Here is a 27,465-nt window from a genome sequence, read left to right as displayed (position 1 = left end):
TTTCCAAGCGTTTCCTCCAGGAAGGCTTTACCTCCTAAGCCCACCCAAAAAGGCCACCAAAGTATTCAAATGCTCAATATTATGAGGGGGGGGCATTTCTCATTCAGGTCACTATAGTTACACAATATCATCTCATCACTCTGCTTTAAGGTGAATGATTATCCCTATCTTACACATGGAATTACTGATCCTCCAAGAGATAAAGTAACTCCCCCAGCTATATACAGATGGTATTAAGTCAAGCATTTGCATATAAACAAACCAACTTGAGCCAAGAAACTTAGCCATTGTAGGAAGCTGCCATATTGATTTTTTTTTTCTGTGTACATAGATGTAAATTTTGTCTTAAGGCAGTATTGAACTTTTGCCAAACTCAGATGGGGGAGGCATGCACACAACCATGTAAACATTCACAAGATAGTGTTTTCTTTATGTTGTGATGAGGGCTTTCCTGATAGATGTGGCTTATCTAGAAAGCAGTGAAACATCTGTTCCAGTTCTCTGGCCTCTTCTTTTTGGAACAGGGATTTGACAGGCCCTCTGCTATTGAACCACACCCCACTCTCATCCTTCTATTTTGTATTTTCGTGACTGGGTTTTACTCAGTTATCCAAATTTGTCTTACACTTGCTTTTTAGTCCACACAAGCCTTGAACTTCCCATCTTCACCCCTCAGTCTCTGAAGTATTCGGGATTAAGGGTCTGTTCCTCAGACTTTACCATGGGCCCTTTGATTTAGACGATAAACAGCTGACAGATAATGTTCTTAGTGAACTGGAAAGTATTTTCTAACTGAACGTCTAGTGTAATATTATAAATATTAACTTAGCAAGAGTTCAAATAAGAAAGAAAATATAAGAGCTAACAGAAGTGGAACAACTTGAGTGATTAGAGTCGTGTACCTGTTAAGGAGTAACCCAATTATTTTCCTTAATTTCTTTAAATGCTGATGCTCAGTAGTCAAAGAATGCTTGCAGAGCCAGGCAGTGGTGGCTCATGCCTTTAATCCTAGCACTTGGGAGACAGAGGCAGGTGGATCGCTGTGAGTTCAAGGCCAGCCTGGTCTACAAAAGCAAGTCCAGGACAGTCAAGGCTACACAGAAAAACCCTGTCTCGAAGAAAAAAAGAAAGAAAGAAAGAGAGAGAGAGAAAAGAAAAAGGAATGCTTGCTGATCCTGCAGAAGGCCTGAGTTTAGTTCCCAGCACCCATGTCAGGCAGCTCCCAACTGCTTGTAACTTTGGCTCCAGGGAATCTTATTTCCTTATCTTGCCTCTGCATGTGCCTACACACCACACACACACATGCACACATGCACACACACGCATGCATGCACGCACGCACATACCTTAGGGACTGGAGAGACAGTTCTGAGGCTAAGAGCACTGGCTTCCAGTGTCCTTAGGCTCTAATCCCTGAACCTACGTGGTGGCTCATAATCTGTAACTAGTTTCAGGGGATTCAGTACCTTTTTCTGGCCTCTGTGGGCATTGGGTACACGCTTAGTGCACAGATATTCATGCAGGCAAAGCATTCATACATATAAAATAAAAACAATCTAAAGCTAACTTTAAAAAAATTCTGGCTTCACACATAAATATTTTTTGTCTCATTCTTTTGAGGCATTGGTAGTTACCCTCTACATTTTTAATCTAGAATCCACCCACTTCAGCCATTAATCTTTGGAGAAAATACAACTGCTTGGATGAAGGGAAGGGAATCCTGCTGTCCCTTTCCAGGGCCTCCTGAAACCTCATCATTGTTTCCTCTGTCTAGAGCCACTGATCAGGCAGCTAGGCAAATGAGGTTCGAACACAGTATGCATTTACTCAACAAGGAAAGCAGCCAGACTTTTCTTCCAAGGGTATAGAGAAAAGAGAGTCTTAGATGCTCCATCTTAGATGCTGGAGAAGAAACCGTGTAGAAGGAGTCAGCTTCACATGCAACTGTAAACTTCTTTAAAGCCACCCAGGCCAAGAGCTTACTCTGTCCATCCTGGCAATCTTGTTGTTGCTCTTGGATATATGGTCTCTGCGAGAATGCACACATGGATGTTTGCGTGTATGTGCTGTATGCGTGTTTGAAGGCCAGAGGTCAAACTCAGGTGTCTTCCGCTCTTCCTCTATGTTTTACTTTTGAGACAAGACCTTTTACTCACCTGGAAATTACCTTCACTCAACCCAATTGGCTACACTGGGTGGCCAGTGAGCCCTGTGAATGCTTCTGTCTGCCTCCCAGAGCTGAGAGGACAGACACATACAGGCATACCCAGGTTTTTACATGGGTACTAGAGACCCACCCTCAAGCTCTTATACTCACGCATCAAGCAATTTACCTATGGAGTCATCTTCTCAGCCCCAGTGTTGATTCTTTTTCTTAAATTTATTTATTTTTTATTATATGTGTGGATGTTTTGTCTGCATGCAGATCTGTGCACTGTTTGCATGCACTGCCCACAGAGGCCAGACAAGGAGACTGGATTTCCTGGAACTGGATTTATAAGTAGCTGTGAGACAGCAGGGGTGGCTGGAACTGAAGCCAGGTCCAGCAAGTGCTCTTAACTGCTGAGACACCTCTCTGTCCCCCAGTACTGATTTTTTTTTTTTATAAAAAGTGGTCTTTGCTGCAGGTATGACTGCAGCATTACAGGAAATTTAGCAGCATCCATGGTTTTCACCCACTGGATGCCTCCACTGGCCTCTCTCCAAGCTGTGACAGCCAAAATATGTCTATAGATACTGTGAGTTTAGACACAGTGGTCTAGACAATATAGGACAATATTGGTATTGGCCAATTAGGATGGTGAAGGCAATGACCCCTGAGCAAAAAGTAGACATAAGGCTCTGTCCTATAGGGATGGAAGACCCTGACCTGGAAGTGAAGATGGCCTGAGGAGTCCAGTAGAGGTGTGAGAGAAGGAGCTACAGTGCTACAGTGAGGACTGTGGCATTGTATTTGTGGGGACAGGGCTTTGAAAGGCTCAGAAGGATGGGGACCTGCCCCAGGTTATATGTAGACAGTGCGGTTCTTCCATTGACTGGGAACTGTGGACAAAGCTCAAAGGTCAGAGCAGAGTCCAGAAGCAGTTATAGCCACATCCAAGGAGCCAAGCTGGTCTGGGAGGAGTGGCCTGTCAGGAGGGAGTAAATATCCTGAAAGCATATCCTCAGAAGCCACATCTGTCTGTCGGGATTTGTTGGTGAACTTTAACACTGGCGCAAGCAGTAAATGAGATTCCTCACTGAAAAGATCTCAAATGAGCTTTTACTTCTAAATTTGACTCCAGTCTTGCAGGAGTCTGACATGATGGAGATGTTTGGGGATTACACCGCTGTTTCCCCAGTCATGTTCTGAACAAACCAATTAAAGTTATAATGTGCCTCTCCAGGGGAGAAGAGACACGCAGACATGGTGAGGTTCTCCTCAGACACCACCTCACAACACTTTCTCCTACTGCTTGGTTGATGACATTCTGGCAAATAGGAGCAAAATAAGCTGGTGGGTCCTTAGAAACAGTTTGTCCCCATAGCTGTAATAGAACCTGGCTGTCCTCTAGGTCCCCGTCTGAGAACCAGTGTGTACTTTCCATAAATCCCATCAGATCCTCCAAAGTCTGGCCGCATCCTCCCAGTCTCTGCATAGCCTGCCTATCGAGAGGCTCCTGTGGGTTGCAGATCTCACAGCCCCAGGTTCAGGATGAGCCAAGGCTCTGTACTTCTTGGAGAGTGTGAGTGAGTCCTGGGTTAGGACAAGCTTTCCCTAAGCCTTCAAAGTGCTGGCTCCCATCGTCAATGTCAGAGATTACGGTTTAAGAGTTTCTGTCTGTGCCTTGCAGAGTCATTTCTACTTTCTTCTTAAACCTGTCTATCTCCCAGCATAGCGTGAGTGATTTTGGTCAGACACGCAGGCTCCTTTTCTAATGCAGAAGGAGGAAAATGGCCATGGTGGTCAGTAAAGGTGTCAGATGATTCTGAAGTATGCTAATGTTGAAAACACAAAGTCCCACTCTCTCAGGGAAGATTGAACTCACTCCTATCAAGAGACACCATAAATAAGGAAGCAATTTTTTCTCACTGGCAAAAGAAACCCGGACAGGTAATTCAGGGTCAGTACTGTTTTTTTATTTTTATTATCATTGTCTTTTTTTTTTTTTTTTTTTTTTTTTTCCCACAAACAAGATCTCTGTATGTAGTCCTGGCTATCCTGGAGTTTGCTATGTAGACCAGGTTGGCCTCAAATACAAAAATCACCTGCTTCTGCCTATAGCTCCTAGCTTTCAATATTGTTCTTGGGTCACAAATTCCATTCTTAATTATATACTGTGACTGCTGGAACTCCAGCCATTCTGTTTATTTATCTGTCACGTAAAAATCAAGATTAAAAGAGACAAGTGGCATCCTGGAGAGAGCTCACGGAAGTCCCACCCATGCATACTATTGGCTGGAGTACAGTCAAATGGGCATATGTAGTTCTTAGGGGAAGAGTGGGCAGAAATAATCTTCTTAGGCAGATACATTGATATGCTTAGTAATATTGTTGAAGAAAACAGCAATGGACAAGTGTGTCAGCTATGACTGCTACAGCGTCCTGACATCATCAAGCCTGAGTATTATGGAGGACTGTTCAGTGTAGGGAACATTTGCACCCACCACAGTTCACTTTGAATTTATTGGGAAGCCATGTGTTGCTATATTATGGTGAACACCAAAAGAAAACATATTCTTCATTTCTATAATCAACAATACAGACATAATGAGAATGTGCTACATGAAGGACTTTTGATATTTTTTTCTTCCACCTGCAAGTTTCTTTTGAATGCCCAAAGAACAGAATAAAAAAATAAGAAAGCAAAGTTCACAAGCAATAGTGTGTGTGTATATGTGTGTGTGTGTGTGTGTGTGTGTGTGTACACATGTGCATTGTGCATACACACACAGGCTTATGCAAGTATGCGTGCACATGTGTGCATGTCTTTATGAATGGCAAGAAGTCAACCTTGAGTGTCACTTATCAGGTTTCATCTACTTTGTTTTTAAAGATGTTTCCTAATTTTACCTGGAATTTGCTGGTTTGGCAGACTGGATGGCCAGGGAGCCCCAAAGACCATCTTGTCTCAGACTCCCCCATCCTTGAATTACCAAACAATACCCAGCTTTTTATGTGAGTTCTGGGAGCCAAATGCAGGTCCTTGCACTTGTACCACAAGATGTTAAAGTTATTTTTATAAAACTGTGTTTGCTTCTCAGTTTCTCTCTTAACCCAGCTATTACACAAATAATTGAAACTTTTTTATATTTGTTTAATAAGCCTCACAACACAATAATTGAGCAGTTATTACTCTGTTCTTAACCTTCTAAGCTAATCTGGTTTCCTCCCAGCGTATATCCCAGAGATACTTGCACTCTGTAGCTTTCCCTGCTCCACCTCCTCTCCTGATGTCACCTGGACCTCTTCCATGGCTGAGTCCGCTACTTCCTCCTCTAACTCCTCCTTCCCTGGCTGGCAGAAGTCCAGCCCTATTCTCTCCCCAGCTTAGCCATCATTGGCTATAAGCTGCTTTATTGGCATATTAGGGGACAACTGGGGAGCAGTGTTTAAATAACATTGAAACAGAGATTCTCAGAACAAGGACTGCAACCAGATTTGGGGGCAGGGGGGTAACAGAAATCAGCATTTGAGTTACACAACAGTTTGCCTACAACAAACTCTCTTGCCAGTCCCAGGATCTTTTTTTAATAACATGCTCTGGTGAATATGAAACTCCCACATCTTGGTGCTTTCAGGGCTCATGGGATACTACACATACAAACACTTCAGACCCAAGAGCTACTCAGTAAATAAAGAGGTCATGAATTTCTTCCTTCAAACATACAGTAAAGAGCAATGGATTCTAGGGCCAGGCAAATGCATGTGCCTTGCTTATGTTGGGTTCCTGCTATAAGTAGACCTGGATAAAAAAAGTGTTCCCACCTCAAAGCATTAGCAGTTTGCCAATAGCACTCTTAACAGGGCTATGGACTCTCCCTACCAATTCATATGCCTAGGTGGAGAAGGAGACTCCAGAAAAGTTGTATGGGATTCATCCGATTCTTTCTTCTTTAGAAAATTCTGGATTTCTTGGAGAAAACAGGAAGCTGTGTGGTTGTTGAGAAGAAACAGTGGGATATAGCTGTGAACCCCTGACAGTGTGGGCAGTGGGCCGTTAGGACAGCCTGAATGCTGAGAGGTGCACATACAGGGCCCCACCCCTGCCAAGCTAGAAATCAGTGTCCTCACAAGACTCCCCGGTGGCCCCAGTGCAAGCTCCAGCGTGCAACCTGCTGTGCTAAATCAAGTCTTTTTCAGCTGCGGTGGTGGATGCAGCGGGCGGCTGCTATTGCAGCTGCTCTTTTCAGCACTCTTTTTTATAATGCATGACTTTCTCCCAAATGCAGTCATCGACTGTAGCTTCCATCTCCACCCAGGCAGGAATGCCATCAAATGTACAATTCCATCAAACAAGCCCAGTCTTCATATGGGCGAGGCCCTGCTTTGCAGGATGAGTTTGCACTCCGCATAAAGTTCTTACCATCCGTCCAACACAGACCAAGAAGCTGTTGCCAAGCTGCCTAGACTGGGAGTAACATCTTAAATAAAAGTCTACAGCAGCTTAATTTTCTAAGCCAGTTTACTGTGCTCTCATTGCTTTCGTGCAGGGATGAACCCAGGATGACTTCACCCGGGCAGAATCATGGGACACCTTTACCTGGGAACACCTAAGTAGAGCAAAGCTTCTAGCACGTTCAGCACACTCACTTTTGAAGAACAGCACAATGAGCTGTGCTATCCGCAAGCCAATTGATTAATAGCTTGGTAATGATCATTACTGATAAAACTCTATTAGAGGACATGGACTCTGTTTCCCCTGGCGGGGCTGCCTAGCTAGGCCACAGGGGAAGAGGATGTGCTCAGTCAGTCCTGATGCTACTTGATATGCTGGGATGGGTTGGTAGGGAGATGGGGGGGGGGGCTACCCTTTTCTGAGGAGTAGGGAAGGAGAGATAGGGGGAAGAAAAAGGGAGGGGGCTACAATCGGGATGTAAAGTCAGTACATAAGCAAACGAAGAAAAGAAAATGAGCAAGTGAACATGTGTAGGGTTTTCATAAGGTAGTGACAGATTGAATTTTTGTAGTGTTGAAAAGTTGACGCTGTCGTTTCTTATTTCCGTTGGTTTGGTTGATGTTTGTTTGGGTCTGTTCTGTGACTTTATGGCAGGGAGTGCTAGGAGAAAATGCATGCCGACTCCCAGGAACTATCCCTCCCCTACCAGATGACCACTTCACCCCCTATCCCTGCTAGAACTTCTGGCACCCACACCTCCAGAGATGGAGAAACCAATATGGCAGGCCCTCAACAGGCTTTGGAGAGGATTGAGAAGTGAAGGAAGGACAGCTCATCTTCCTCCTCAGAGCACACTGGGTCAGAGCCTGGGGATGGGTGGTAACTTGGCAGAGTGTTAATTGACGTGAACTGATTTGTTTTGAGAACAGTCAGCTTCCTAAGTGGAGTCTTAAGTCTTCCATCAAAGTGTTGGTGACCTTGGAAGAAAATATTTTAATAGATCCTGTATGTGAGGGCATATTGGGATACTGGAAGAAAGGATGGATTTCAGTGGTGCTTAGGAGCTGTCCATCTTAACAGGGGATGTTGTTTATCCAGAAAAGAAAGCTACATTTACCAGAAAGCAGTCATTGTCTCTGTTGACTTGATACATGTCTCCAGAATTCTCCCTCAGTGCTGGCCCCACCTTCACCCCGTCCTGCCATCTTGGAATTCCTTTGTCCTCCAGGCTTCAGCTGTGTGGGGCTCCCAGGACAGGCCCACCCCAACACGGGTACCCAGGATCCTTCTTTGAGGGAATTTATACGTGAGAAAAGCTAGTCAGTCTGGACTGTTGAGCGGTTCTGGGGAAACCTTCATCTCTGAGGAGGCTCTACAAGGAGAGCAGACTACAGCAGGGATAAGAGGGTTCTGTGATGAGAGCGATGAGAAGCTAGTGAGAAAGCATCATTCTGTGACAACAACTTGACATTTTCTCCTTAGAAATCAAATTCGCTTTAATAGTACTACCTTCCTTGCGATCTATTTTTCTTGCTTGGGCTAAGAGACGTGATTCCCAGATCTGGTCTCACTCTTTTCACCATCAGTGTTGCTACAAGTCCTAACATGAAGGAAGGCCATGGTATTAGTCAAGGCTTTCAAAATGAACAGAGCAAAATGAAGTGTGTGTGTGTGTGTGTGTGTGTGTGTGTGTGTGTGTGTGTGTGTGTGTGTTTCTGCATGTATCTCTGTGTGTGTATCTGTGTGTGTGTGCTGTGTGTTTCTCTCATTCTCTCTGTGTCTCTGTGTGTGTGTTTCTCTGTGTGTGTATCTATGTATGTGTGTGCACGCACTGTGTGTTTCTCTCACTCTGTGTGTGTATCTGTATATGTGTGTGTATCTCTGTGTGTGGGCTGTGTGTTTCTCTTACTCTGTGTGTCTGTGTGTGTGTGTGTGTATCTGTGTGTGTGTGTGTGTCTGTGTATGTCTGTGTGTGGGGGTGTGTTTCTCTGTGTGTCTGTGTGTGTATATGAGTGTGGAAGTATGTGGAAGGGATGTATGAGAGTTCTAGGCTGTGGTCCAACCAGTACAACAATGGCTGTCTCCTGATGGAAAGGCCAAGAATCCAGTAGTTGTTCAGTCCATGAGACTGGCTGGCTCAGCAGTTCCAAGCTGGTGCTGGAGTCCCAGGGAGTTCTTTTTTTTTTTTTTTTTTTTTAAAGATTCATTTATTTATTATTTATAAAGTATTCTGTATCACATATACAGCTGCACGCCAGAAGAGGGCACCAGATCACATTATAGATGATTGTGAGCCACCATGTGGTTGCTGGGAATTGAACTCAGGACCATTGGAAGAACACCCAGTGCTCTTAACCTCTGAGCCACCTCTCCAGCCCCCCCAGGGAGTTCTTAAGGGCTGCTGGTTGTCAGTCCACAATGGCATCCCCAAAGGAGTAGGTTCTGATACCATTCCAGCAAGAGTGTCTCAGTAACAGGGTAGATGAGCTTGTCTGTGAGAGTGAGAGCAAATAGGCAAAAAAGCTTCTTTCTTCCACATTCTTTTATGTGAGGTGCCATGAGAAGGTGCTATCTAGATTTAGAATTGGTCCTCCCACCTCAAATGATCCAGCAAGAAAAATCTCTCATGGGCACACCCAGCTGCTTGAGTTTTAGTAGATTCCGACGTAGTCAACTTGACAACCAAGATCAACCACCATGGCTATGTGAAGTATTCCATCACGATTATATCATCATAGTGCATGTATGTTATATGTATGTTATATGTATGCACTCTGGTTTAGCCCTCATGATCTTACCATGGTTCTGAATGTTTGTGTAAGTTGCTCGGGAGCCTTATAGAAGGGAAACGACAGAGCCACAGTTCACACCTATCTGCCCGGCTGTGGAGGGTACGGAGAGGATTCCACCCTGGGAAAATGTGAGCACCATCACACAGGCTTGGTTCAGTGTCCCACTACAGAGGGGCTCTCGGGGATGGATGATGCAAAGATAATGAGCAGTGATTTGCAGGAGGGTCAGGTGAGCTCCTGGTGTCTGTGTTGTCAAACGTGGCAGGGATTCAGCTCACGTTAGCAATTTATGCTGATGTTTCACGATTACGAAAATGTTAAGATTGACTAGAGCGAAGCTGCCTCTTATATTCACTTTAATATTTATTTCTCTCTTTCCTTCTATTATGGTTGAGATATAGTTTCACTATGTAGCTGAGGCTAGCCTCAAGCTCCCAATTGTCCTTCCTGAGCCTCACAAGTTCAAGGACTACAGGCATGTAGCACAATTTCCGTCTTAGAAGACCCTCTCCAAGCAGTGTTCCGACTCAGGGTCAAAGCTCAAGTGCAAAACTCCAGACACCGGGCCCTCTTCTTACCTCTGGCGGATGTCCAATGGTACAAGGACTCTCAAAAGACATTCCCAGAATAGTGTGGCCGTCAGATGGCCAGGCAGCCAGCTACTAATCTCAAGATAATCTGTGATGTGAGCTGCCACTTCTCAGGAGTGGCAGGCCATCTGTGACCTGCCCGGAAACTCAGAGCCATCCCTTCCCTCCAGGACATGGCTCCCTGCCTCTGAGGAGGGATTACAGCAACCCACACTTTCTTCCAAAAAGCTAGTCATCAACACAAAAATCTATGGTTGCCTTCAGGACTGAATTCAGGGGGTGACAGGCACATCATGGTGAATGGTTCCTCTTATTTTAAAAATAAAGGTGGCTTTTACATTTCTTAAAGCCTTGTCATCTCAAACCTCATCATATGCTTGTCCCTCTAATACTCATAACTTGATTTCTAGAGATCAAAGTAGACAGTGCTCTTTACCCCAATATTCTGGGGACATGTGTTCACTTCCACCAGCCCTAATACAAAGGACTTAGAGGAAGCATGTGGAGGGCAATGTGGAGTGTGAGAATATGATGGAATTAGAGGCTCAGGTTCCATCTCCAGTGCATCGAATCCTGTCTTGTTTCATGAGGGCTGCTTATACTGCTCTGGGAGCGATCCTGGAAGCATCCCCCGTGGTGTTTGAGCCTATGGGGATCTTTTTTCCTCGTCTATAAAAATATCGCACTCTCTATTATTAGCACCTTTTCTGTCTGTCTTAGTTGGGGGTATATGTTCCTGTTTGTGTGAGTATGTACGCATATGTGCCTATAGAGGCTAGAGGTCAGCAATGGGCTTCTTTTTCAGCCCCACACCACCTTTTTGGAGACAGGGTCTCTGCCTGAACCTGGAACTTACTAATTGCTATGCTGGCAGGCCAATGAGATCCAGAGATCTCCTTTGTCCCTGGTCCCACTCCTGGTTACAGATGTTGCTACTCTACTAGCTTTTTACACTGATGCAGGAGATTGGATCCAAACTCAGGTCCTATGCTAGCTCAGTGGGTGCTTTGCTGACTGGGCCACACCCCTAGCCCTTTCTTGTCAGTTTTTACTTCTGTTTATTTTTCATGTGACCTGGTGGTGGTGATATCATCTAGAGGGTGGGTTCTTCCTCCCCGACAGTTAAAGAATTAAAACACAGGAAATCAGCACAGTGCATAAGTATTTGTTGACAAAGCAAGTATCACAGACATTGGGTCCCACCTGGTGGTTCTCTTCTCTTCTGATTCCATTGCTCTAGAGGTATCTGCTGTCACTTCTGAAGTAAGGACTTGGTCTTTGCCTCTGTCTATGAGCACAGCAATATCTAAGAACCAGGGAATCAGGGAGTCTGCTGTGAGACTGAGTCTTCCAGGATGGCAGAAGCTACACCCATAAAGCCTCACCAACGCAGCTGCCCTCTACCCTCTGTGGGCACCTGCAAGCACTATTGTGTATCACATGAGCACACATACATACACACAAATATATAACAAATAAATATTTTGACTAAAATTTAATCTTTCCTCATATATATACATACATTATATGACTATACACACACACACACACACACACACGCACACACACACACACACACACACACACATATATATATACACAACACATATGTTCCACAAAGAAGTAAAAACTTACTGCTTGCCTCTGGGAGAAAAAAAAAACATTTAAACATTTATACTGGACCTATTATGTTCCTCCTATATCCTGGGAGTCCACAGCCTCAGTAGAATGTCTGCCTTCTTAGGCAAAATTGGATGCTTGCTACAGTCCCCACTGTTTAAAAATAAGTGAACCACAGCAACTGCAGGAATAGATCCGTTGTAAAAAGCAGCATTATAGGAGATGTAAAGGTCCGTGTACTGCTGCTGATGTTGAATTACCCGCTCTGCAGCCGGCTCTGAGTCTCTTTTCAGTGTATGTCAGTGCTGCCTGCATTGCAAGTGGCTCAAACCTGGAGGGCTTTTGACGTAGGTGGAGGCTGAGACACCCAGGAACCTGCAGAGTGCCAGAGAAAGGTTTGAGACAGAGCAGTATTTAGGCAGGCACTGACACATCCCTTGGCTAGAGAGGTGCCTCCCATGGGACAGCGGCACAGAAAATGGTAAAGCAACAGGGCTGGGAGTCGGCTGGGAAAGCCTTGCCCTCTGGCTTCACCTGTGCATTTGCTGAACTCTCCTTTGATAAAGAATTGCTTTGACTTTCTTGTCCCCTTCCAGAGAGGGATAGCCCCAAGTTCGGGGCAGCTTTGTCTTTTAGGATGCTCTTCTGTGTATGCGGGTAGGAAAGACAGCAGTGGACTGTCCTAAGGGGTGGCGGGAGCAGTAGAAACAGCTGGCGTCCCACTGTGAGCCTTCCTCAGGCTGGTGAGGGGTGGTGGCACATATGGTGAGTAACGGGCAAGCATTCTGTGTGTTCTGTCCCTCAGGTGCACCAGTACTATAGCTGCCTCCCAGAAGAGAAAGTCCCCTATGTCAACAGTCCTGGAGAGAAACTGCGAATCAAGCAGCTATTGCACCAGCTGCCGCCCCATGACAATGAGGTAAGGTTCTTGGAGGGGGCTGCTGGTGGCTCCCAGGACCATCTGGGAATTGTCCCTTTTCCTAATCATTGTGATCAGTAAGATTGCTGCCAAAAACTTCTGGCGGTTGATATTAAAATTTAGCTTCCTTAATTAGGATCTAAAGAAACTGGCTGGTATTTTGGGAGAGCGCTCCTCACCCCACCCCCAAAAGAAAACCAGTCTCATCTTGGGCTGGGTTAGACTCCAAGCCTGACTGACTTAGTACAGAAAGCACGGACATTTGAAAGCTCAGGCCTATGTTTTCTGACCTGACTGTGTCCTGCCAGTCACTTGTGGGAGTTGGGAAGATGACTAAAGACCACTTCATGCCCAGAAGAAACATCATGAGTCTCTCCGATTTTCAGGCTTAATTCCTAAGAAGCGAGTGTGCAAGTTCTCCGTGTCAAAGGCAGCCAGAGTCACAGGTCTGGATTGGCAGGGTCTTTATCAAGCCAATATCCACCTTGGTAGAGTAATCTATCTGTATGTTGAAAGTATTACAGACATTTTCCCCCAAATCCCAGAAATATAGCAGCTCTATAAGCAAGCATTTATTTATTTGATTTTGATTATTTTCTTTTCTTTTCTTTTTTTTTTTTTTTTTTTTTTTTTTTTTTTTTTTTTTTTTTTTTTTTTTTTTGAGGCTGGCTTTTACTTTAGTCAGGATAGCTCAGACCTCTCTCAGACGTCCTCTTGCTGAGTGCTAGCTACAGATGACCTCCGTGCCTGGCCAGAGTCGCTTATTACTGAGATCACACTGATCCGAAGGAGGAAATCTACAAGCAACCTTTTAAAAGATCATGTAGGAGGAAGTTAGGCTTCTAAGCTAGAAATTAATTTGTAGTATCTGGTTTCAAGAATCAAGAATCTTACAGACTTGAACTATTTAGTGCTGTATTTAAAGCAAAAGTATAATTTTAAATTGAAAGAAAAAAATTATTCCTGTAGAGAGCTGGACAACCAGATCCTACCGACTCATCTCAACATATACCACAGCATGTCTGTGAAGGTCAGAGTACAATTTGCAGGAATTGGTTTTCTCCTCCCAGCATGTGGGTTCTGAGAATCAAACTCAGCCTCAGAGCATCATGCTTTGCAGCCAGCACCCCCACCCACTGAGCCATCCCACCAGCCTGAAAGGAGACTATTTGAGCTTCTGATGCTGAGAACTGAGACTGCAGATTACGGCACAGCCCTTGTCTAGCTTGTGCGAAGCCCCGGCTTTGCGCTGCACAATAAATGTGTGAGTCCAAGTAAGTGAGACGATGTCTCAAAAACTGAAGCAGCTCCCTAGAAAGCTGCGCTTCTCTCTCCTACTGCTTATTTCATAGTTCATAAAACAAATACAAAAGTTGTCTCCTTTAAAGATGAAAGCAAGCATTGTAACCGGATGCCCATTTCACTAATCTGGAGGTGAAAATGCAAGTTTTTACAGGCAGGAGGGGTGTGCCTGTTTTTAAAAGCATGCCCATAAAATGTCGTTGGTGAAACCATTTTTTTCTGGGCTGTTAGGTTTCTGGAGCATTCTCCTGAGGACTTTTTTTTTTTTTTTTTAACTATCACTTGAGGGAGGGAAATGATCTGCCTTATGCTTGTAGTGATTCACTAGGTTTTTATGGGTAACTATGCTTTTGTTAAATAGGAACCATTGAGATTGTGATTCCATATTGGTAAAATGGGGTACATGAAAGCCAGTGGACAGGACTGGTTCATATGGCATGGTAACATGGCCCCTTTTGAAGACAGAGACTGACTCTATAGTAAATACTTAACTGTTCTCTTTTCATGGAGATAACACAACTTGAACAGACATAGTTGTCCTCACTTTCAGATTAGCACACCACAGTCCTAGCTGTCAGCTTTTCTTGTCATTTTCTTTATGAAAATTGTCTGAGCAGTGAGGCCAACATTTCTGATGGAGATTACTCCAGAAGAAATCATGAGGTGCTTTGGGACCGCAAATCCCAAAGGAAGTTATAAGCATGGCGTGGGGTGGGACATGAGCATGGCAGCAAATGAATCTGTAATGAGAGCTTATTTCCTTTTAAACCACATTTCACCTTTGTGGTGCAATAATTAGATGAGGAGGAAATCTCGGCCTGGTCCTAGCAGGTATCCTAGTGCCACCGCAGCTTGTTCTGCTCTCCCATTTTAAAGAAGCACATCTGCTTTAGCACCTGCTGATGATGCAGTGGCCAGCTGGGTCGAACACTGTGCTTTTGCTCTCTGCTTTTAGGGTTACCGTCTCATCTTGGAGGTGGACCGATGTAGCCGTAACCTGCTTTTCTCTTAAATAATTGCACCCAAGTTTCTTACAGTGAATCATACTTTAAAATAGCGTTAATAAATAATAGTTCAGGGTCATGACCCTGTGTAGAAGCGATGGAAAAAAAGTGGCAGATTCTGGATGTGGATGCCTTTGCTGTCCTTCCCTTAATTCTTTGACACTCTGTGTTTTAAAAAGGAGAAAACCTCTCTCTCCTATTGTCACAATAGCAGAAATCCAAATGAAAGTCTACCCGTTTTCACTTCCCAAGGCAGGATAGAGGACAGATGACATGTGCATGTGAACAGCCACGTTGGAGCCATTCTTTGGTGCATAGATGCAGACACATGAAACCTTCAGCTCCTTACAGTTTGTCAAGGAGAACGTCCCCAGAAATTGCCAGCCCTGAGCCACTCTTAGTGGCTTAGATCTGAGTGTGGGAGCAGAGTAGAGGGCGAGGGACAGTTCTAGAGCATCTAGACTCCAGCATCTAGAGCCTGGACTCCAGAGTTCACAGCCTTTGGAAAGCCCATTTGCATACCCTCCTTCTTGGTGCTGCCTTAACCTTCCGGAGCTCTAGGCCTGGGCTTGGTAACATTCAGCCAGTGTCAAACCAAGAAGCAGCAGAGTGCCCCGTGAGCCCTGGGTGGGGACGTCAGTACGTGTCCTGGAGCAATGCCGCCTCCTCCATGCTGTCCTTGCTCTGTGTGCTCAGGTCCGGTACTGCAACTCCCTGGATGAGGAGGAGAAGAGGGAGCTGAAGCTCTTCAGCAACCAGAGGAAACGCGAGAACTTGGGTCGCGGCAATGTCAGGCCCTTCCCTGTCACCATGACAGGAGCCATCTGTGAACAGGTGAGGATGGACTGGGGCGGGGAAGAAGAAGCACACTCTAGAGTTGTTTTACTAACTACCTGGTTTTCGTCCCCTTTCAGGCCTTGAGGATACTGCAGTGAGTAAGAGACACAAAAGCTCAGTCTTTCTCGTGCAAAAAAACGCTATGCACCAGCAGGAGATGTCAGACAATAAGTCAACCCAGTAAAATAGAAAATCTGCTCCAGGAAAAGGGGGTCAGGAAGGACTAGGAAGGCGAGGGGCTGCAGTCTTGAGCAAGATGGTCAGAGAGGACCCCCACTGAGAAGGCAGCACCTTGAGCAAAGGCATGCAGAGATGTTCAGAGGCAGAAGCGTGCAGACCTTGCCTTAAGGCAGGAGGGTGGCTCCTGTGGACAGGAAACAGTGAGTTAGCCTGTGGCTGGATCAGAAGGAGTAAAGAACGAGGATTGCAGATCAGGGCAGAGTTCACGGAGAACCATAAATAACTAGAAGGGCCAGCCAGAGTAGCGGCTTCCTCCTTTGAAAGGGGAGTCGTCTGGGCCATGAGTCAGTCAGGATCTCATCCAGGATCACCCCAGCATGGATGACCTTTAAAGGGATGGTATGAGGAATAAACGTGTTCTGAGTTCCAGGGTTCTTTTGCAACGTCTAAGAAACCGCGTGCCATCTCCCTAGGACCTCACTGAGGTGAAGGATCTAGATTTGCCGTTTGCCTTCTCCACTGTAGCATGCCTGGGCTGTGGTAGAGGAGTGTGCTACAACAGGAGAGACATGTCATCTGCCTGGGCTAACCTCAGCCCGTGCCTGCTTTCCAGGGAAGGCCACACCCATTCCTACTCTTTTCTACATCTTCCCAGTTTGTGTGCAGCTCTCTCTAACTCACGCTCTGGCTGACAGGCAGGCTGGTTTGGTAAGAGGAGCCTGGGACGGTCTGAGAGGAGCAGACAATTTTTTTAGAAACTCCATTTTGAGATTTCACAGGAACATTGAATAGAATCAGTGGATGGGTAGAGAAACTACCTGACCAAGGGGAGTGGTCAAGGGTCATCGTCCTTGGAAGGAATGCTTGAGAGCAACTCCTGGGGTATAAGGGATTGATGCTTATCCTAGGACATTCGCTGTGCTCACCCACTCTCAGATCAGGCTCTGCTCAAGTGGGGCTTACTTAAAGGGGGGTGGGGGGAAGCTGGGCCCACATCTGTACAGAGTAATTGCGTCAGGAGAGTTGAAGCAGGAAGGCCTTCCAAAAATTAAACCTTTTGGAGCCATTGGGGGAGGGGGTCAAATATGATTACGTATGTGGATACTTTAGCTGTTCTTTCATAATCATGGAAGGTAGGTATGGTTGTTGCACATGCACGTGCACACATACACACAAGCTATCAGAAACCGTTCCTCAAATCTGTGCCTTTATTCTGTGGATCGTATTAATTCATGCAAAGTTCATACTGGGAGAAGGTTTGGAGGCATCCTTTTTACTCTTTGTCCTTGCCTGTGGCGCTCTTCCACCTGGGCAAGCCATTCTGCTAGACACAAGTCATGACCTCATGGCCAATGTCATGATGAACAGAGAGCATCTTTATAACCCCGGTCATCCTCCTCCAAGACCATCAGAACATTGTGACCCCAGTTGTAAGCATGAGTCATCTGTTGTTTCTGTCTTGTACACTCTGAGCTTTAAAAGTGGTGCCTTTCCATCAAGATCATATGAAGAGATGCCATTAGCTAAAAAGCATGCCAAAAATGTGCAGGAACAAGAAGATATTTAACAGTGAATGGATTTGATGTGCCGATTCTCCTCCCATTCAGTAGTGCAGGCCCCCACCCCAGCCAAGCCCTCTCTTAGTAGCCTCCATCTCCTAATGGTGTTAACTTGGCTGCGCCTCTGCCTGCACTTGGGGATATGTAGTGGATGGTTAGACCTGTCCTTTCCATGCTCTCTGTAAGTTAGCGTGGTACCTGCAGATGCCCCCTGTATGCAACCCTACTGAGAATCCATCTCTCACACCGTTATATTTCTCGTTCTCTGTTACTTAAGTTGTCTTACTTAGGCCCTAGGGTAGGGGCTCCTGGAAAGAACAAGAGAAATCTGCCACACGGGGACACACTGACTAGTAAGCGTGTAACTCCCTGGGAGCTAGCTGCTGGTGGTGGTTGGATATCACTGTTTCATGGCTGTGAGAGATACAGCTGATGTTGGTGCTGTTTCTGTTTGCCTAACAGTGCGGAGGGCAGATCAAGGGCGGGGACATCGCTGTGTTTGCGTCACGTGCTGGCCATGGCATCTGCTGGCATCCACCCTGCTTCATATGCACTGTCTGCAATGAGCTTCTGGTTGACCTGATCTACTTTTACCAAGATGGGAAGATCTACTGTGGGAGGCACCATGCTGAGTGCCTGAAGCCTCGCTGTGCAGCCTGTGACGAGGTCAGAGCCCCATCCGTGTGTTCTGGTCTATTCATGGAAGGTAGAGGTGGCGACATCAGTGTCATGATGTCTCTGTGTCTGTCTCTCTGTCTCTCTCTGTGTCACTCTCTGTCTCTCTGTCTCTCTCTCTGTTTCTCTGTCTCTCTCTCTTGTCTCTCTCTCTTATACTTGCACGCACACACACACACACACACACACACACACACACACACACACACACACACTCACACCTCCCATAGACTATTCCCAGTGTCCTTGCCCTGTCACAGCATCCCTCTGTTGCACCACAGCATGGCGTATGTACATGACCTTTAGTTTCCCACTCAGGGAAACCACCATTGGTGACTACCTCTTATGTTAACCCTTTTTAGAGGGAAACATCATCCATGTCCCAATCATGGTGGGTCTGGCATCTAGCCTCATGGCCCACTTAGCATGACAGATTCAGAGCCTCCTCAGTAGGAATAAGATGAGGAGCCACATGCTACAGCCACAGAAATTCTCAAATAGCATGCGGCTGGCAATAGGCCTCTTATAATTAAACATATAGCCATATACAAACAATAAAAATAAATAAATAAATAAAATGTGAAATAAAGAATCTATTGAGCAACTTTCGATTCCATCTGAAAATCTAGAAAGTCCACATCAGATACAACTCCCCTTCTAGAAGATTCTCTGGAACAATTGGTTAGAGCGTCTGCCCCCTGGTGCTACAGGTATTTAAAAAGCACTATGGTAAGAAATCATAATGGCATACAAGGCCCCTGCTTGCCAATTTTATCCCACCAGAAGCAAACCCAAGTAATAAATGACCATTGCACCACAGAAAGCTTGAAGCTTGGAGCAGCAGAAAGAAGAACACTCTAAACCTGACCCCTCACGGGAGTGATTGATGGGAGGGTTTTTGACAAAGGATTCCAACTCACAGAGCAGCTCTGCGTTTTGTCTGGCCTTACAAACAGCAGTCTGAAGGCAGCACTCCCTCTCTCCGCGAGATCCACCAGGACAAGGACGTTGATCTCTCACAAACTGCCTGGGGCTTCGCTCTTCTGGAGCTTTGGAGCCTTAACTCATGTAGATTCTGATGGTAAGGTTGAGGTGCTCAACTCTCTGGCCCTTGATGGAAAACTAGACATGGGTCGGACTCTGGGACTCTAGGCAGCCTCTTTGCCTCCTGGCTCAGATACACACGTGCACATTCACAAAGCGGGACAAGCATCACTGCCACCTGATCCCAAAGAGTGTCCGCAGACACTCTTGTCTTCCTCCAACCCCCTCTCCCAGCCTTGTCCCTGTCTCTTCATTCAAGAGTGCTAGAATGCTAAAGTGTATGAATTTTATCATATAATGTTTCCTTTTGTATCTGGCTTCTTCTACCTGGCATGATGTTTTGAAACTCAATTTGTTATAGTAAATATTAGCACTTCCTTCTTTTTCATGATTGAGAAATTATATGAATCTGTATGAACTGTTTTATGAATATATCACATTTAGCTTTAGCCATTTAGCAACCAAGGGGCATTTGTTTCCACTTTCAACTGTGATGAACCATGCTACTTATAAACATTCGTGTGGGAGTCTCTAGGTACACAAAAGTTGTAAATTGTGAATGTTGTTCATGGTGATTCTAAGCCTAGATTTTCAGAGAAGGCCAAACTACCTTCTAAAGCAGCTGCCCCACTTTCCACTCTAACTGTCAAGGTCAGACAATTCCAGCTCTTAAGTGTTCTCTTTAATTCCCCTCATTTATCCTTTTGTATTATAGCTGTCCTAAAATAATGCCATGGTGCTACCTTAATTCATAATTTTCTAACCACTGATGATGCTGATACCTTTTAAATGTTTTTGTCTATTTGTTTATTAATTTGGGGATAGAATTATGGATTTAAAAGCCTTTGCTCATTTTTTTCACTACTGAGGATGTTCATATGATCTGAATGCAAGTCTGTTACCAGGTTCATGGTTGACAACTATCGTCTCTTGTTCTCTATATTTTTACTTTCTTATTGATATTTTTTAAAACATAGAAGTTTTTAATTTTAGTGAAGTCCACACGATCTATTATTTACATATTACATATTCCTATTTATATTTGTGTTGTTATATCTATGAAATAATTGCCTTGTCCAAGATCAAGAAGATTTATTACTATAGTTTTTTTTTTAAAGAACTTTATCACATTTTCCTGTTAGGTCATTGATCGTCTTTTAATTAATTTTTGTTTATGGTGGGAAGTAGGGAGTCAACTGACGAGTTTACATATGACGTCCAATTATCCCAGCTCTGAGTGCTGGAGGCTATTCTTTTACCATAATATAGTCTTCTCATCACCTTTGACAACCAAGTGCCATACATACACAGACACGCACACATATGCACACACACACAAAAACACACAGACACACAAACACACACATACACACTTACATATATACACATACTCATATACATACATGCACACATGTACACACACACACATATACATACATGCACGTACACACATACATTCACACATGGAGATACACACACATACACACATATAGATTCATGCATGGAGACACACATACATATATACACAAATATAGATTCATGCATGCATGCACACATGCACAAATGCATACAACCACATGTGTACACACATGCACATGTACACATACAGTTAATTCATTCCAGACTCTCTATTCAGAGAGTTTATGTTAGTTTATATGGCAATACCATACTAAACTGATTATTCTAGCATCATCATATATTTTGAGACATTTACTTTAAAGTTGAAAACAACTCTGATGGGTCGAAACATAAAACAGTTCTCAAGGCCAGGAAAATATCAGACATGAAAGTGACCAGTTCTGAGGTACCAGAGCACGTTCCAGACCACAACCAGCTAGCTGCCTGGCTACTCATCTAGAAGTGGCAGTCACTTTTCATAGCTGAATATTACTGTCACAGATATATGCACTCCAAGCATTACTCCATTTTATGTTTCCAAGAAGAAAAAAATGAGAATTTCAAGAATTCCTGTAATAGTCCCCACTTTAGAAAACACTACATCAGCCAGAGGATGTATTATAGCTTTTTTTTTTTTTTTTTTTTTTGAGTCGGGTCTCTCTGTGTAGCCTTGGCTGTCCTGGACTTGCTTTGTAGACCAGGCTGTCCACGAATTCACAGCGATCTCCCTGCCCCTGCCTCCCGAGTGCTGGGATTAAAGGTGTGTGCCACCACGCCCGGCAAAGCTATTTTTTATTTTGTTTTATGTTCCCTAGGTAGAACGTTCGCTCACCACTGAAATGTGGCGCCATATTAATTGTGCTAAGGAAGATGACGTTGTGGGGCTTGTACATATATGGAATAAGATTACACAGATGCAGCATTGTTTGGCAGTCTGTGGCTCACCCTGCTGTCTTGCTTCTTTAGTTTGGGGCTTTGTAACTTCCTCCAGTGTATCTCACAGCGAGTCTTAGACACTGACCAGGTGGCTTCGCATTCCCAGATCATCTTTGCGGACGAGTGTACGGAAGCTGAGGGGCGACACTGGCACATGCGGCACTTCTGCTGCTTTGAGTGTGAGACTGTGCTGGGAGGCCAGCGCTACATCATGAAGGAAGGAAGACCATACTGCTGCCACTGCTTTGAGTCCCTTTATGCAGAATATTGTGATACCTGTGCCCAACACATAGGTAAGGCCGTGCTGGGCACTCGGCTTGCTCCTTCTGAGATAGGCGCAACCCTGTGTCTCTCATGGGTAGAATCCCTTTGGTTATAATTAATAAGCAAACAAACAACAAAAGCAAAACTCTTACCAGCTTACGTTTAAAAAAGGAATTTCTCAACTCATTTTACTAGAAAAGCCAACGATTGTTTGGCTTCAGGTGGAGGTAGAGGTTGTTTTGTTTTCTGTGTCAGCTCGGTTTGCCTTCTGTTGGCATCTTGTTTGGGAGCAAGTGATCTTCACACAGTGACTGAGCTGTTGCTCTAGTTACTCATCATCACTTGCATTCTCAACAGAGGGAAGGAATTAACTATGCCAATTTCCAAGTCAGTTCCTCAGGATGGAACCTCATTGGTCCTGACTTGGCCATGGATCTATGGGACTATATGGTATACTTTTCCCCTCTCGGGGGAAAAAATATGAAGCCCCAAAAGGAAAAGATGGGAGGAAATGAAGGTATCCCTCAAGGACCTTTTAGACAAAGTCAGGAATGGGCAGAAGGAGGAATGGGGGACGTGTCCTTTGGTAAAGCAGGATGGTCATAGTGCCTTCTGGAAACTCAGCAACAGTGAGCCTCGCCAAAGGCAGAGCCAAACCAATGGCCCAAAAGCTGTGTGCTGCCAGTTTGTGGCTGATTGGTGGCGATGAGAACCATCCCAGTTTGTTCAGCCCTTCAACAGGTCAGCTTCTGTCAGGCAGACTGTTGCGTTGCCTTTTCTGGCATCTTGGGAATATGCAACACTGTTTAAGAAATGGTGTCAGTGGACAAATGTCTGTGGCCATAGTGGGACCTTTCTGGGGTCACAAAACTCCAAGAAGCCTGTTTAGAAGCTGCCAGAGTCACACCTGCAGTGAGGAGAGGTGGAGACCCTCCATTTACAACTCCATTTTGCTCCAGTTGGCCTTTGTAACGATCCAAGAGAAACAGCCTTTTCCCTTGGGTTCATCGGAAAGAATAGATCTAACATTACCTTCTGGACCCAGCTGATGGCAAGACCCTTCCCCCAAAATACCCTCCCCTCTCACTCACTGTATGCCATCTTGACCTGGTGCCTAGAAACCTTTGTTTTCAGGATTGTCACAGTCAGACATGCTGATGTGCTTTGGTGCTTTGAATTAAGAAATAGGGAACCGAACTGTGACTGGATATGTGAGACAGAAGAGTGGGTGGGACTACAGCAGGGACAATGGTACAACATCTTGACCCCAGGCTGTTAATGTGTAGTTTTAAGACTGCTAGTCGGAGCTTACCCGTGTGGAAGGGAGAGACTGATTGTTAGAAACTTGGCCCACAACAGCAACACCACCTTCTGACAGCTTTTCTGTGTCCACTCTCTTTTCCACAGGGCCACCAGTCTTGCCACAAATGGCTACTTACAGTTTTCTCCCAGAAGCTTGGGAGAGAAAAATTCGTTTATGACTAGATCATGTGTACCTCAAATGGCCCCTCTGTCGTCTGTCTTCTTTCAGCTGTCCACAGCTTTTATTGGCATCCCCCTCTCCTCTTGAATCCATAAAAGGCATCCATCCATATTTTACTAGAAAGGCGACTGCTGTGGCCTGCAGTCTGTCTGCTGCTATAGTTAAGCTGTGCAGTCCCCTGAGTTTTTAGAGTCTGCTTTTCTTAAAAATGTGATTTCCCTAGGACAGTGAGGTCCTGCTGTGTGTATCATGCATACCCCAGTCACTGATGCCACACCTCTGACCATACTGTACAAATAGTCCATATTTATGCAGCTGCTCAGAGCAGATTCTACATCAGGCTGCCGTTACCAAGGCAACAGGACTCCTGCTTGTGCATAGCAGAGTAAACAGTCTCATAAACAGATGAGGCTGTGATGGCTGCAGATGCATGCTCCTTTAGAGAAGTGCTTCAAGGGCTTAGGGGGGGGATTCTTTAAGAAGGCATGCTCAATGTTGAGCACAGAGCCCTTTTCCAGATGTTTGGAGTTCAGGAGCAGTTCAGAGAGCCATCTGACATCGATGTTTATCAGAGGCAATGTTCAGCTGCCTGCCGGGATGCTTTGTAATTTGCCTCCCCTTCACTCCCCCGTTCCCACCCTGTCCTGTGAGGCCCCATCCCAGAGAGCTTGGCCTTCCTCTGACACCTCTGAGCACATTCCCTTGTAGCATAGTGATGGACAGGGCAAAGGACCTATGCTTCCACATTCTCTGGTGGAGAGCAGGCAAAGATACAGCCGTGGGATACCACACTAAATAACTGCCTACGGTCAATGGTCCCGGGCAGCTGAAGATACAAAAATGAGCTGTCAGAACTCCTGACATGCAGAGGAGGAAAGAGAAGGCTGTACAGTCTCAGGGGTTGCTTTGGGGCAGCATGTAGACAGAGGTCCTCTGCAAAGGGGGGATAAGGCTTACAGACCTAATAAAACTGAAGGAAAGACAGTTTCGATAGTTTGGGACTAAGCCCTCTACAGAGTCATTCACAAGAACATAGCTCCATTGCTGTGCCTCAGCCAAAAGAGAGCAAGGCCTAAAAGTAAAGCCACTTGCCTGGAACCACACTGATAGAAAGCACAGAACTAAGACTCAAATACAACAGATGGGCTTCAGTGGTTTGACAGCCCCCTGGAAGTGGCCGAGCTGGGTTGGCCCTACTCTCCGTACATATTTCTGCATCCCTATACAGCCCACTGCTTCCCCTATAGGCCTAGGCAGGCATTAGCTGGAGCCCCAGCTTGGAGATGTATATTTCTAGTGCCACCCCAGATTCCCATCCTCAATCTACCTGTGAATGTTGACCGCCATGGTGGTGGAGTTGAGTCACACAGTGACCTTCTAAACTGGGGTCACCCTGTAATAGCTCTTGTCCTCAGGAAGTTCCTCTTCTATTGTCCTAGGGACTAGTGCCCAAGTGAAGAGACACATCCTTCCCCAGTTTGAAGACCATCTAGTAAGAGAAAAATTTACCTCCTTCCTGCCTGTCCCTGGCCTCTAGTAACACAAAAGCCAGCAGTGGCAGAGCCGGCTAGCGATAGCCTGCTTCCTACAGTGCTTTGGTTCCAGCAATCATTGCCCCCCCACACACACACAATTCTTGTTTACCCAGCTCTAGACAGGTGTCTGGAAGTGACACCTTCAAAGTCCAAGCTTTGGAATTCTTGCCACTAAAAGGGAAGGTTCATTTTAGTGCTGTCTTCCTAAAGAGACCTTTGTCATCGTGCATTGGCAGTCTTGGGAGATCTGTTCCTACCTGTGGGAATCCCAAGGCTCTGTGTTCTAATCGACTGTCCCCAGGGCAGGGACTACCTGCTTATAGCCTATTATATCACTCTCAGAAGCCCCAGGTGACCCTCCCATTGCCCTGTTGCTGGCCATAAGCCATCCCTAGATGCGACCCCAGGACTAGGAGATACTGTTGACTACTAGCCAACATTTGTTCCAAAGGTGGTTTTAGTGCCCCAAGCTACTAGCTTGGTGTAGAGGTGGCATCCCCGAGGACAGGGTCCTCTTCCCATCAAAAGAGGGCAGAGGAGCCAATGAGAGGCGAGAGCAGAATGAAGAGATGTGGGAGGTTCCTAATACGTAGGACCCTGGGGACTGTGTGCAGGAGAGTCCTCTTCCCATTAAAAGAGGGCAGAGGAAGCCATTGAGAGGCGAGAGCATGGTTCCAGAGCATGTGAAGGCCACAGTAAGGGATCTGGCATATTTGGTGTCAGGGAAGACTCACTTTCAGGCTCAAAGCTCATCTTGCTGTGTCTCCACATGGCAGAGAGGATGAGCAAGCTCCCTTGGGTCTCTTCTATAAGAATATTAACACTATAAGAAAAAGTAGAGCTGCAACCCAGGCTACCTTCGGCTGTGGCCAAGAAGGCATTGAGAGTGCTCATCAGATACCTGAGTAGAGTAGAGAAGACAGGACTGTTAGAATTGTTTAGAGCAAGACTCCTGAGGGCAGATCTGATCTCTGATGCCTAATTGTATACGTTAGTCATTAACCTTCTGTGTCTCCGTTTCCTCATCTGGAAGAGAGAAGCAGTGGTAGACACTCACCTCACACAACAGAGTGTTTTATCAGGTTAGTGTTATCACAGATTGAATAGCCTTTAGTTAACCTGTCTGCGAGCAGAAGTAGTTCAGCTTTTAGAGCCATGCAGTCTACAAGGAGGTGCTTGAAGGATAGGATGCAAGTCTAAACATGGGACTCATTTATATTTCCTGTACAGCTTATGCATATGATCCCAAGATATTTTTATATGCCATCTTAAATACTTTTATGTGCAAAGCAGTTTTATTATACAGAATTTTCTGCTTGCACCATCTTGTTGACACCAAACTTTTGGCTTTTGAAGCATTTTGAGTTTGGATTTTTCCGATTAGGGATGTTCAGCTTCTATTGCTATTTGGGGAAAATTGTGTCTCTGGCAGAATCCATGGCTAAGCTGTTTCTGATCTAGGTTCTCCATGCTGCTAGCGAGGGAAGTTGGGAAGTCCACTGGCTGGCAGGATAACGAAGGTGTCACAGGGTGTGAGCACTAGTTGCACAGGGCCTGACGGAGGAGTGACTAGCATGGTTTCTTTTGTGGGGTGATGTTTCACTCAGTGTTGTGGTGCTCAGTACGCCCCTCAGTCTCCTCTCTGTCTCTTGCTTCCCAGGGATTGACCAAGGTCAAATGACCTATGACGGCCAACACTGGCATGCGACAGAGAGCTGTTTCTGCTGTGCTCATTGTAAGAAGTCCCTCCTGGGACGACCCTTCCTCCCAAAGCAAGGTCAGATATTCTGCTCACGGGCCTGCAGTGCTGGGGAGGACCCCAATGGCTCTGACTCATCCGATTCAGCCTTCCAGAATGCCAGAGCCAAGGAGTCTCGCCGCAGTGCCAAAATCGGCAAGAACAAGGGCAAAACCGAAGAGGCCATGCTGAGCCAGCACAGCCAGCTGCAGGTGAGTTCTAACAGGCTCTCAGCTGATGTGGACCCCCTGTCGGCACAGATGGATCTCCTCAGCCTGTCCAGCCAGACGCCCAGCCTCAACCGCGACCCCATTTGGAGGAGCCGGGATGAGCCCTTCCACTACGGGAACAAGATGGAGCAGAACCCATCCCAGAGCCCTTTACAGCTCCTCAGCCAGTGCAACATCAGAACTTCCTACAGTCCAGGAGGGCAGGGAGCAGGAGCCCAGCCTGACATGTGGGCCAAGCACTTCAGCAACCCCAAGAGAAGCTCATCGATGGCCATGAAGGGGCACGGCGGCAGCTTTATCAAGGAATGCCGTGAGGACTATTACCCAGGGAGGCTGATGTCCCAGGAGAGCTACAGCGATATGTCCAGCCAAAGCTTTAGTGAAACCCGAGGCAGCATCCCTGTTCCCAAGTATGAGGAGGAGGAGGAGGAGGAAGAGGAAGGTGGCATGTCTACTCAGCAATGCCGTCCCCGTCGTCCACTCAGTTCCCTGAAATACACAGAGGACATGACACCCACTGAACAGACTCCTCGTGGCTCTATGGAATCACTGGCCCTGTCAAATGCAACAGGTAGGCCGGTCCTTGGTAGTACAGTAATTTGCTATACAATGGCCTCCTTCAGCAGCTGTTGAGGAAGGTCAACCCAAGTGTCAGATAGCTCTGTCTTTGACAGAGAAAGCCTGAGTCCAAAGTCTGGATGCCTGTGATATATGGTGAGGTTTAAGGGTGGGCAGATGCTACCAGTATAAAGGAAAGAGA

General features: G+C 45.7%; 1 protein-coding gene across 4 annotated transcripts in view; it reads left to right on the top strand.

The window, feature by feature from the left end:
• The window catches only part of Prickle2 (prickle planar cell polarity protein 2), a 353,881-nt gene that overhangs the window by 292,494 nt on the left and 33,922 nt on the right, over positions 1 to 27,465 (top strand). For all 4 annotated transcript variants that reach the window (XM_051154935.1, XM_051154934.1, XM_051154937.1 and 1 more), the window contains 5 exons: positions 12,407 to 12,520; positions 15,523 to 15,660; positions 17,865 to 18,068; positions 21,562 to 21,748; positions 26,398 to 27,276. In XM_051154935.1, coding sequence (XP_051010892.1) covers positions 12,407 to 12,520; positions 15,523 to 15,660; positions 17,865 to 18,068; positions 21,562 to 21,748; positions 26,398 to 27,276 — 1,522 coding nt within the window. The remainder of the gene's footprint in view (positions 1 to 12,406; positions 12,521 to 15,522; positions 15,661 to 17,864; positions 18,069 to 21,561; positions 21,749 to 26,397; positions 27,277 to 27,465) is intronic.

The sequence above is a fragment of the Acomys russatus genome, chromosome 13 (assembly GCF_903995435.1).
Source record: "Acomys russatus chromosome 13, mAcoRus1.1, whole genome shotgun sequence".
Taxonomy (NCBI): domain Eukaryota; kingdom Metazoa; phylum Chordata; class Mammalia; order Rodentia; family Muridae; genus Acomys; species Acomys russatus.
The sequence above is the reverse complement of the archived record's forward strand: the minus strand, read 5'-3'. Positions and strand labels throughout refer to the sequence as shown.